At 51.8% G+C, this 10,800-nt stretch overlaps 1 protein-coding gene across 1 annotated transcript; it reads right to left on the bottom strand.

Annotated features, from left to right (window-relative positions):
- Positions 1 to 7,469: 7,469 nt before the first annotated feature.
- On the bottom strand, positions 7,470 to 9,163 carry LOC127595072 (cyclin-dependent kinase 9-like). Its single transcript, XM_052056773.1, has 3 exons — positions 9,035 to 9,163; positions 8,386 to 8,514; positions 7,470 to 8,111 (listed from the first exon to the last, which is right to left on the bottom strand). The coding sequence occupies exons 1-3, from the start codon at positions 9,161 to 9,163 to the stop codon at positions 7,470 to 7,472; spliced, it is 900 nt and encodes a 299-aa protein (XP_051912733.1).
- Between the last annotated feature and the right edge of the window lie 1,637 nt (positions 9,164 to 10,800).

Genomic DNA, 10,800 nt, shown 5'->3' on the forward strand with positions numbered 1-10,800 from the left:
ACTCGACCTGGCTTTATTTCGGTTTGGTTAGTTTGGACTCTGGCGCAGGCGGACGGGCGATAGCCGGAGGGTCAGTGCGAAAAAGATTGCTAGCCTGCAAAGAATGTTAGGGAGCGCGGCTCTAGTATCCACTCTGATAGGTAAGCCCACTCTCATAGGAAGGCTCATTGACCTCAAGATCAATATCCAGATCTTCAGCAAAGATATTCCGCTTGAGAGCGCTGCCTCTTTCTCTTTGGAACTATCTGTGCCGGGTGCCTGACTTGACGGTCGAATGATCCTTCACAGTTGACAGATCCTCCTCTATACCCAGGTAGCGCATGAGAGAGTCGTCCTCTGGCTGGCGGTCTGGCTAGGGGTCTGGCTGGCGGTCTGGCTGCAACTCGTCATCGGGGACGGGCAGATAGGTGGTCTGCGCCTGGATGAGATGCTCTTCATCGGGAGAGAGCTGGGTATTGACGCCTTTCATCATTTCGAGGATGCTGGCCATAGCCTTGAACTGTTCAGGGTTTTTCATCAGCTGCATCATCTGCCGTACCTGCTCGTCCTGCATTGAATTTCGATAATCGTTTGAATGAAGGCTCTGCCCCCTGGCTGTGACGCCATGCCCTCCTGTGGCTCACTTGCCTTCAAGCTCGAGGATCCCAAGGGCCTGCCTGCCCGCGATCTTGAAGTCCGGTACTCCTTCTACGGCGAGACGAAACCCCGGCAGCACGCGCTTGAAGAACCCGTCAGCATCCCGATCAACACAAAGCCGCATCTGTTCATGGCCTATCTCAAGGACGCGGAGGGGCTGACCGTGCATATTTCTCATCCGCTCAACCATAAATCCCTGGGCTATTTTTACATCGGCTTTAGTCTGCTTGGCGTTGAGATGGCTGGCAGTCCTAACCGTCGAATCGACGGGTTGTATGAGGTGTACAAGCTCGGCAGCAAGGAAAAAATTGGCACCGTGACTCTGGGACTCGAGCTGACATTCCACAGACCAAAGTAAGTCAGGCAGGTCGCCTCAGAGGAGCGAGGCATACAAAGTGACAGCTGGAGGAGGCAGGAGCTGCCACCCGTTCTATCACGAGACAGCAGTCTCTAGAAAAACATGTCAGCAGATAACTACGAGTAAGAAAAGCAGCCAAAGTCATTACCCTCAACACCATCTGAAGAACAGGAAAAACGGCCAACTGATTCACAGCGCAACCAGTCTCAGCGTAGCGTCCGCCCCAAAACTGAACATCCGTCTGCTCTGTGCAACTTTAAGGGCAGCAGCGGGTTCGGCAGTCCTATAGAACTGCCAAACCAAAGCACCCGGCTGACCAAGCTGCAACTCGAGACCGACCAGCTCCTGCTCTTCGAGCCAGAGCCAATCTCGACCCAGCCCCAATCGACCTCGCTGACCCTGCTTTCTCTACAACCCCACTCTAAGCTCGACGGCAGTCCGACAGTCCGGATCAGACTGGTCTTCATTGATTCCGAGGTCAAGGAATTTGAGGTAAGACCGGTCAAAGCCACTGAAGGGTACGTGTTCGACAGGGGAGTGAGGGTCGACCGCCCGGGCACAGACCTTGAGAAGGTGGAGCTAGGACTGGTGACAGGAGAGGTCAGGTGGACTGCAGTGGCGCCTGTTGCTGGAATCAACCGAGCTATCTTCTACAACAAGCGCAAGTCTATCGCCGAATTATCCTTCTAGTTGACCTACCTCCACGACCAAGGCATAAACCCTGTTCCAGCCCTGGCCTCATAGCCCCCAGCACCCCCTCAGCCTCACCATTACCTGCTTCAGCTCCTGACCCTCCAACTGCCGCCCACCCTTAACCCCGCCCTCCATCAGCTAGTGTCGAAGCTGCTCCCCTAGCCAGTCCAGCTCGGCAGGCAGTGGCTTTCTCGCTCGTACATCAAGGAGTACCAGCCGGCCCACTACCTCCTGCATGTGCACAGTGTTGTTGAAGGGACTGTGGCACTTATTTCGTAGGGGTTTTCGATCCGGCCCTATTTACGGGCATTTTTAAAGGATGGTGTGGACTGTTTTGGAGTGGAGCTGGGACTGAAGCGGCCTGGCCCCGGTGACATGCCGGTGGAAGGGCTGGTAAGGCTAGGCATTCAGTTCGGTACTCTCTAATAGCTGAACTTGCACTACAACCGCCAGCTGGAAGAATTGCTTCGCCATCAAAATGATACTAAATAAACTTAGAAATCGCCTCCTAAATTTACAAAGCCAAGCCAGCATTCAGCTGAGGAGAAATACCCTCACCCGGAAATCAAGCAGGAAGCATGTCTCAAAAAAGCCACCAGCTGCTTCGCAGAGTGCATCAATCTCCTGCTCTAAACGAACCATCTCTAATTTCTGCACGCAGTTCGGACCTGCACTTAGCCTGTGCTGAAAACCACCATTTTGCACTAACTGTCAGACTTGCCGCAGCAGATCCTCACCTCCGCACTATCCCTCTGGCATGGCCCTGCCATCGATCCCTCGCAATTCGTGGCCAGCGCCAAGTCCGTTCAAGACTGCTTTCATTCCATCTCTGCCTAATTCTAGAGACTGCTCAATAGGACCAACCGGGAATCCTTGTACCGGGCAATTATGTCGGCTCGGGATATCTTCGGGATGGTCGAGAAGGGGAGGTTTGAGGGACTAGCGGGGAGGGGGTGGAGGTGTTTGCTGGACAGGGATGGCAGGGAATACTGCAGCATTCCCCTGGTAAAGCACCTCAGCAGTCGCAGGATCACAGGGCAGATCGACCTTGAGGCCAAATTGCTTGTCTCAGCAGTTTCCTCTAAATTCTAGAACGACCCCGCTCGCATCTTCTCTGCTCTGGAGGATCCAAATAGCCCTTAACTAACAGTCTGGTAGCGAGCCCTTCTCGCTGCCCGTTATTAATAGGATTGCAGAGACATGGTTTATTTTCAAGTCGAGCAATCCGTGTCTGAGTGCAGAAGGCGGGTTTGGGTGAGGGTGGCCGGGGCTTGCCAGGTGGCTGTGGGGCAAGGCGATGCAGAGGTGAATGGTTGGGCTGGGACAGGGTGGGGCTCAGCAGAAGTTATCTGTGACAAGGCTAGCTGGGTTGAAGCGACGATCTTACACAAAGGTAATTTAGAACATCTAAAGATATTTTTTTAATTCTAGGAACTTTTAACTCACAAACAAATAAGTCGTCCTTTCGTTAGTCGCTCAAATGATAAGCTCGCCTAAGCATAAATCAGTTTGGAAAAGCCAGCCCCTGACCTCGAGCCGAAACCTGAAGAATCGAGCGAAGAGATGATCGAAATAGAAATGCTGCAGGAAATTATCGAGCCATAATTTTAAAATCCTAAAGATTCTACTGAACTTGAAGTAGAAGGACCTTAATTGAATTGCTTTTTGGATTGCAACTTGATCCTCCAACAAAGCTATTCCCCAGTCCTCCACCAAATCACAGGCTTCGACTTGCGCATCACCAGTCAGGTTCAACCCCACACCGAGTCCCACCCCACCCACCAGCAACAACTGCTCCAGGGTCACAACTTTAGCACCCCTCTTCTTCAACTCAAACCTGGCCGAACAAATTTTTAGCTGACAATAAAGCTCGCCGGTGAGCGGGCTTTCTCAAGCTAGCTGAAATGGGGTGGCGGGGCCAAACTGGAGTTTCCAGTGGAAGATGAAGACGGACTAATCGGGGTCTTCGAACTGGGAGTGCAAGAAAGCACAGGCCGGAAATCAGATCGGCATCGATTCGTGGTGATAAACCTCAGGCAGCTGGTCACTCTCGGCGAACTGCCAAGTTACAATCTAAAAGAACCACTGACCTTCCACTGCCAGTCACAGTAGCAGTCCTTCAGCGCCAGGCCTCGCAAGATCACTCCCCTCAACCTGGCTTTTCAGCTAGGGCTCAGTCCCCCTTGCTCTCCCCTGGTCCTCAGCCTATTTCAGAACTCTCAGTTGGTCAGCCAGTTTAAACTAAGGATCGGGTCTGGTGATAGGTGTTAGGTGTACCGGGCGGTGCTGACGGGCAAGGCGCTGGTTGGGGTGGGGTTGAGGTTGAAGGTCGATGTCTTGGAGTTTGTGGGCAAACAGTTTGGGGAAAAAGAAGCAAAGGTGCTGGCACTTTTTGCAGGGAATTAACTGGACCTGTATTTAAGCAGGCTGCCCTACAGTCAAGATCATGCTGCGCTCCTCAAACAATTGTTCTTCCTAACGAACAGCCAGCTTTCATACTTGCTTGATGATCTCGGCTTTTCCCCAGCCCAGCTTCAGCCGCTCTGCAACGAACCTGACCCCAGTCTTTCCTAGCAACAAGCGCTGGAACTCTAAAAAGAAATGTAATTCTGCGATAACGAAAATTCTGGGTTTGTGCCGACAGCCAAGCAATAATTGCTGGAGAAGGAGTTGTAGCTGAGAGGAATCAAAGAGTGGAGTGTCGATAATAGAGATGGACATGCCGGTGAAGGCTGCAATTACCTTTCTATCATAGTTTCATTACTGCGATGCAAATCATCAAAACCCTTGCCTTCAAAGCACTATCACGTCAAGCTAATTTCCTATGAAAACCTGACCGACGATGATGACAAACCCATCAACCCTCTCTTCACCCTCGACGACATCCGCTTCGACCATGAGACCGTCATCCGTAAGGCCAGCCATCAGTTCGAAAGGCCTGGGGGAATTAGTACTGAGAAGATGCCTTGCACGCTGACCGTGTGGCATAGAAAATACACGATCCAGGGGGAGGAGAGAAAGGAGATCGGCAGGGCGAGGATCGGCGGATCAGGGAGCTACCGGATCGCAGGTGGAAGGGTCGAGATTGATGTGGTTGAGGATCAAGGATAGAGAAAAGACAGTCCAACCAAGCCTAAAGCAGAATAGCCTTTGGAGAGCGAGTATGAGCGGATCCAGCGAATACTGTCCCAAAAGATGGACCTCAGCAAACACCAATGGGGGTCTTCTTCAGATTCCTCGGCCTGAAGGGTTAATAAATATATAAGTGAGTAAATTCAAATTTAGTATTTAATTTTGATAATAATTAATGCTTTATTGCAAAGAACGAGGGCTAAAAAAGCTGACCTGCGCAAAGCTGGACCTGGCTGTGAAACTAAACGGTTCGCAGAGGTCGGTCTTGACTCATAAAGAATTACACCGAGTAACCCGTAAGATTGAAGCTTAAAAGCAATAGCACATGGACTAGCTCAATCAAAAGAAAGAAGAAGAGCCCCCGAAAAAGTAAAGGAATAAGGCGGTGGAGTTCCTGGAGCTGTCGTAACCACTGTTGTCCGAGTGCCACACCAAGACCGTGATCGACTAAATAGCCGAGCTCAAGTACGTCGCCATGAAAAACATATACCACGATATCCGCCTCGACCCCTAGTTTGAGTATGAGCGCAGGACTAGAGAAGCGGTTTCTATCAAAAGGTATCTTGAAGGAGCACGAGACGAAAACCTGTCTGTTGCGAAGATAAAGGCGAGACCTCAGACCGGACAACCCTGTTCTGCCAAATCTTGCTCCCGTCCTTTCACAGCATTTTCGCATCAGAGAACGGTTCTCAATGATGAACAGAGCAGGCCCCCTACTACCAAAGCAAGGCCTATCACCGCAAAAGGCAGGCCGATTACCGCCATCACTGCCCATCCCCAGCTGTAGTCTTAGCCCTGTTCCCAGCCCACAAGCTCACGCCCTTTGACCGTCAAGTCCAGACCCTTCACAGCTACCGAAACAGCAATCACACGGGCCAAAAGGCAAACCTTAGGCGGTCCCAGCAAGCCTCCTCAACAGAGCGTAGGTCACTTTCTGGAGGAAGTCTCATGGAAAGTTGAGGGGTTCAAGTAGATCATCAAGCAAGTTCACAGTCCGTACGAAAAGGCAGCCGGCCTGAGAAGAGTATCCAGCGGGAAGGTCATCCACCAGAGCACAACCAAGCCTGCCAGGGCGGTGGACTCAACAACTCTGGGCAGGACGCGGGTGGAGTACCTGCAGTTCCTCCAGCAATACAACAAGGGGCTCAAAGGGTCCAGCGAATCTCTTGAGCTGTCCCTGGAAATCGATGATCTCTGAGTATGCTCAATTCACTGGCCTCGGCTTTATGATCTCGCCCTACTCGGGCTCGTGATCCTTGTTGCTGTAACGCTCTCGACCCTGGGGCCTGCCTCGCTGGTCTTATCGGCGGTGGGGAGAATAAGAGTTACGCTTATAGTGGGGGTAGTCCTGACGGTCGGGGCGAGGTGGGTTCGGGTAGGGCTACCCTCGCTGGTAGGTATCATAAGGTCTTGGGCGTGTCTAATCTCGTTAGAAATTCCGGTTGTTTTAGCGGGGCGGCCTGAAATCATAGAACTCACGGGGGTTTCTGGGCTCCCTCGAATCACGGTAATCTCGAAAAGGTTACGGTCGCATTCTCAGTTCAGGCATCCTTTGCTCACGCGGTTAATAAGGCTAACGCTCCCGAGGCTAACGAATTTGATGAGGCTCTCGATCTCGCGACTAATGGTCTTGCTGCTTCTACCTCTGCTCGAGCATCCTCTCTCGATCAGGATGCGCTCTCTACCGAGGCCTATCTTCCTGCATCCTGTCTTGGTAGTGCCCAGGCTCTCTCAAATCATTCACTGCCGATCGATCACGGTAATAATGATCTCTCGGCTCTCTTGGACGATACTCCCTGTGCTAAAGAGGCCGGTACAGGGGCATCCGGTTCGGACCGGCGTGGTGATCATGATCACGGTGCTATCTTTATCTTTCCTCTCTGCCCACCACGTCTCTATCCTACGGCCGATCCTAATTGGGGTGTCTGCCAATCCTTTACCTTGAGGGTCCGAGTCCATATATGTGTCTGTTGGCCTGTGGCACATTTCTGTCTCTTTGCTAAGTTGACTGACTCGACTGGTGGCTGATCGCACGCTTATAATCCCGTTAAGTGTCGCGATAAGGTTCTCGGTGGCGGTCTGGAGGAAATTCTTTTTACCAGGGCCGGGGAGGAGGTCTGCGCTATCCTTCTCCTCGCAGTCGAACCTCCTCACGCCTCCACTGCGTCTGGTCCTATCTCCCTCGTTTATACTGCTCTTCCCCCTCCCGAGGGCGCTGTTCCTTCTGCTCTGCAAAGTCCCGGTAGCCGCGGCTATCGATAGGCCGATTGTAGTTATACCGACTTTCCATGTACTTCTCTTGCTGCTGGCTGCGCTCAAATTTCTTCTAGGGCTATTCGTGCATATCGCTTGAGAAGTGAGGTAGCTCTTCTTTTCGACTGGGCAGTGGCTTTTCATGGAAAAAGGGGTGGCTAAGGGCCTGAGCTGCTGAGATTCTGGTTTCAGGATTGATCTGGAGCATGCCCTCAATGAGGTCGAGCATAGAGGGCGGCATCTTCGGGAAGTTCTTTGTAAGTTCTTCATGAAGTCGGTTAGGAAGGCTCTGCTTGGGCATGATGTCTTGATACAGCTGTTCTTTTTGATAGGTCGGCTTCCAGCCATTGGTCGCCGGGTCGCCACAGACCTCGAAAATCATCTGGGCCTGCCGGTACTAATTCTCGCCATTAAAGTAGGGTTTTTGGTTGTAGAGCTCCACGAAGATACAGCCCGCTGACCATACATCCACTTTCTCCGTGTACCTGTCAGTTTGAAACAGCAATTCAGGCGCCCGGTACCAAAGCGTTACCACCTTAGGCGTATGCGGGCCTCGCTCCTTGATCTGCTTGGCCAGCCCGAAATCACCAAGTTTGACCTCCCCTGAAAGGTTCATAAGGATATTGGCGCTTTTCAGGTCGCGGTGAGCAAAGCCCTTACTGTGCAGATGCTCAAGCGCCACCAGGATCTGCCTCATGACACACTTAAGGTGGGCGAGTTCAAACCCGGCCAGGCTCTTCATGATGCCGGCCAGGTCGTACTCCATGTACTCAAAGACCAGGATAGTCGAACCTCGCATGTTGTTCCTGCGGCCGGGCTTGGTCAGGTAGAGTTCTTTGAGCTCGATGATGTTGGGGTGCTGCAGGGACATAAGGATTCGGATCTCCCGCAGGGAGGTGATCGAGAACCCGTCTTCGATGATTTTGCGGTTCTTCTGGTCGTACTTCTTGAGGGCAAACAGCTGTCCGGTCTGCTTGCAGCGGGCCTTGAACACGGTCCCGTAGGTGCCCCTGCCGATCCAGGACAGCAGTTCGTATCTCTAGTTCATGTCGTCCTTCTTGATCCTGTCTTCAGCCATGAATTAAACCAGATCGAGATATCATGAATTCGCATAAAGGAGGCCTTTACTTGTTTATGACTGTTTAGATCGAACAGATCTAATCATAGGGCCATAGCTGCATATATTAGGTGATCAGATAAAATATGATGCATCTTTACGGTCACTTGAAGTAGCTGAGGATTGCCGTCATGTTGTCACACCCGTTTTATTGCAGTTCGGGGGCCAGACAGGCGTCCATCACTGCCCCCACTACCTCCTTTATGCCTCTGCCCTCTCTCAGGCTGCCCACAAAGTCCACCATCGCCTGACAGTCATCCTCGCAAAGCTCCCAGATCCCATCGCACCCCATCAGCAAAAAGTCCTCCTCGCCGGTCAGTTGATACTAGAAAATATCAGGTGAGCTGATAACCTTCTGTCTTTAAGGAGGCAAAGAGGTGTCTTGCTTGAAATGGAAGTCCCCGATCGCTCGGCTCATCGCCAGACATCCGTCCACTCGCCCATTGCAGACCCTTCCGCCTGCAGCCTCAATCCTGACCCGCTAGTCCTCGTCATACGGGCGATGGTCCTTTGACAGCGGGATAACCCTGCCTTTTTTGGACAGCACCGCCCGAGAGTCTCCCACATTGGCGCAGTATAGTTTATCACCGTCGATGACGACGACATTGGCAGTCGTGCCGATCATCGAGTTCCTCTTTGTCATGCAGTCGAACTCCTAGGCGAGATAATCATCCAGCTGGTGGAACACCTTTGTAAGGCAGGCCGCGATTCCACATGACGCTGAAAGTTCTCTGCGGAATAAGACGGGGAAAGCCCTGCTGACGGCTTTGCTAACGAGGTCACCTGGTGAGGCAGTCACCCCCATGGCCGTCAAAGATTCCCAGGAGGGAGGGCTCGCTGCAGACCTCAAGGATCTTGGTATCCTCCATGGCAATTCGCCAGCCCTGCATTTCCCCTGCACAGACGGACAGCCTCTCACTCTCGGCCCACTCTATCTTCTTGTCTTTCTTGGGTCTGCTCATGAAACTAAGCATGTGTCAATAATATCAAGTTCATTTGCTCTCAAGTATTAATCTGGTCAGCCGATGAACCCCACCAGGTAAGAGCCTCTGCTCAGGATGTCTTCTAGACTGGCCTTTAGCGGGCCCGGCATTGGCTGGGTAGTGAGTTCATCTAGTCTTGAGAGGAGCACCTCGACTGGCTGGCTTTTAATTTAAAACTCGCGCTCAAGGTTTTGAGCTTGAGTTTGGAGCTAATCCTTTGAGACACTGTAAGGGAGGGTCTTGACACAGGCCGAGAGAAGAGGCACAAGAACTGTGTTGCACCGTTGTTCCAACCCCAGCTCCTCCTGCTCGAGAGCACGAATAATTTCTCTGATTCGATACGCGAGTTTCGCGATATCATCTTCTGGTCCTGGCTAAGCGTGAAAGCCCTTGACGGTTTGGTGCATATATTCCTCCTCCTCAGAAGGATATTGGTGGTGGCAAGGAGGAGACCTCATCACACGCTTCTCCTTGCCACCGCATTGACAGGTCCGGATGGTTTGCTCAAAATGTTGTTCTGATAAACTCTGGGATTCCGAGTCGAAACTGGACTGCTGATGGATGGGCCTGCAATTCACATGAGGAGGAGAAACATGGTGGCACATATTTTAGATCTTTCCATGACTGTTCTGGACCTTGCGATAGGTCTGATGCTGTTCGTCATGGAAGTGCGGAGAAGGTTAGTATTTTCTGGTTCGAGTATGATGCAAGGGCGATTTGGATTTGGGGTGGTCTTGGTAAGGCTTGTTTGGAGACTGTGTCATTTTTGAAAGGCTCCACAAATTCTGCTTTTTTATAAGCAGAGGTTGGTATGATTGTCTTGATTCTTCAACCGATCCTTCGAATGAAGCTGAGTTGTTTATCTACTCTCTCTAATCTCCGAAGGTCAAAGCACTTTCCTTAGGTTTATTCTTGCAAGCCGGTTTTTTCTTACGCTCTTTGCAGACAAGAAAAGATCTCTTTTGCTTTGTTATCTAAACCTCCTCTTTAGTCCTTTTAATAGCGATAAGAAGCTATGCGGCTGTGGGCCTGCACTGCGGGTCCCACTGCAGGCAGTCCTCGATGAGCCCCTGCGCGAAGGGGTCGAACACCAATTCGTCAAGATTGCCCTCAGGGCCGTAGTCTTACGGGGTGGAGAAGGGCACCCTTCCCAGCACACAGTGCAGCATGGACATTCCAATCGCCCAGACATCACTCTTCTCGTCGAAGTGGTTATGGTGGAAAGTCTCTGGAGCCATATAATTCGCAGTGCCTACCCGGATGGCTTGATCGTACAGCTGCCCGTAACCGACTGCGAATCCGAAGTCCGCGATCTTGCAATCCTGCCCATCGAGGAGGATGTTCTGAGGCTTTATGTCTCTGTGGACTACACCTTTTTTCGCCATATAGCAATACCCTTCCACAACCTGTCCGAACACATGTAGCAATAACTCGAGGTCCATCGGCCTGCCGCCCACCAAATGCTAAAGCGTGCCATCTCTGCACAACTCGGTGACGATGTAGCAGTGTCGGGCGGTGTAGCTGACGTCGAGGCAGGAGACAAGGTTGGGGTGGTCCAGTTCCAGCAGCAGCTTGAGCTCGTTCTCTAGAAGCATGGCTCGTATACTATCGATGGAATCGAGGGCGAT

This window comes from Hippocampus zosterae, unplaced genomic scaffold, assembly GCF_025434085.1.
Source record: "Hippocampus zosterae strain Florida unplaced genomic scaffold, ASM2543408v3 HiC_scaffold_384, whole genome shotgun sequence".
In the NCBI taxonomy this organism is placed as follows: domain Eukaryota; kingdom Metazoa; phylum Chordata; class Actinopteri; order Syngnathiformes; family Syngnathidae; genus Hippocampus; species Hippocampus zosterae.

Bases quoted from the DNA above. Each gene is read 5' to 3' on its own strand.
- LOC127595072 (XM_052056773.1), bottom strand. From the start codon at position 9,163: ATGCTTAGTTTCATGAGCAGACCCAAGAAAGACAAGAAGATAGAGTGG. The intron at 8,515-9,034 runs GTCTGCAGCGAG...GATATTTTCTAG, and splicing joins AGGATACCAAGATCCTTGAG to TATCAACTGACCGGCGAGGA. The intron at 8,112-8,385 runs GTAGTGGGGGCA...GACATGAACTAG, and splicing joins AGGGCAGAGGCATAAAGGAG to AGATACGAACTGCTGTCCTG.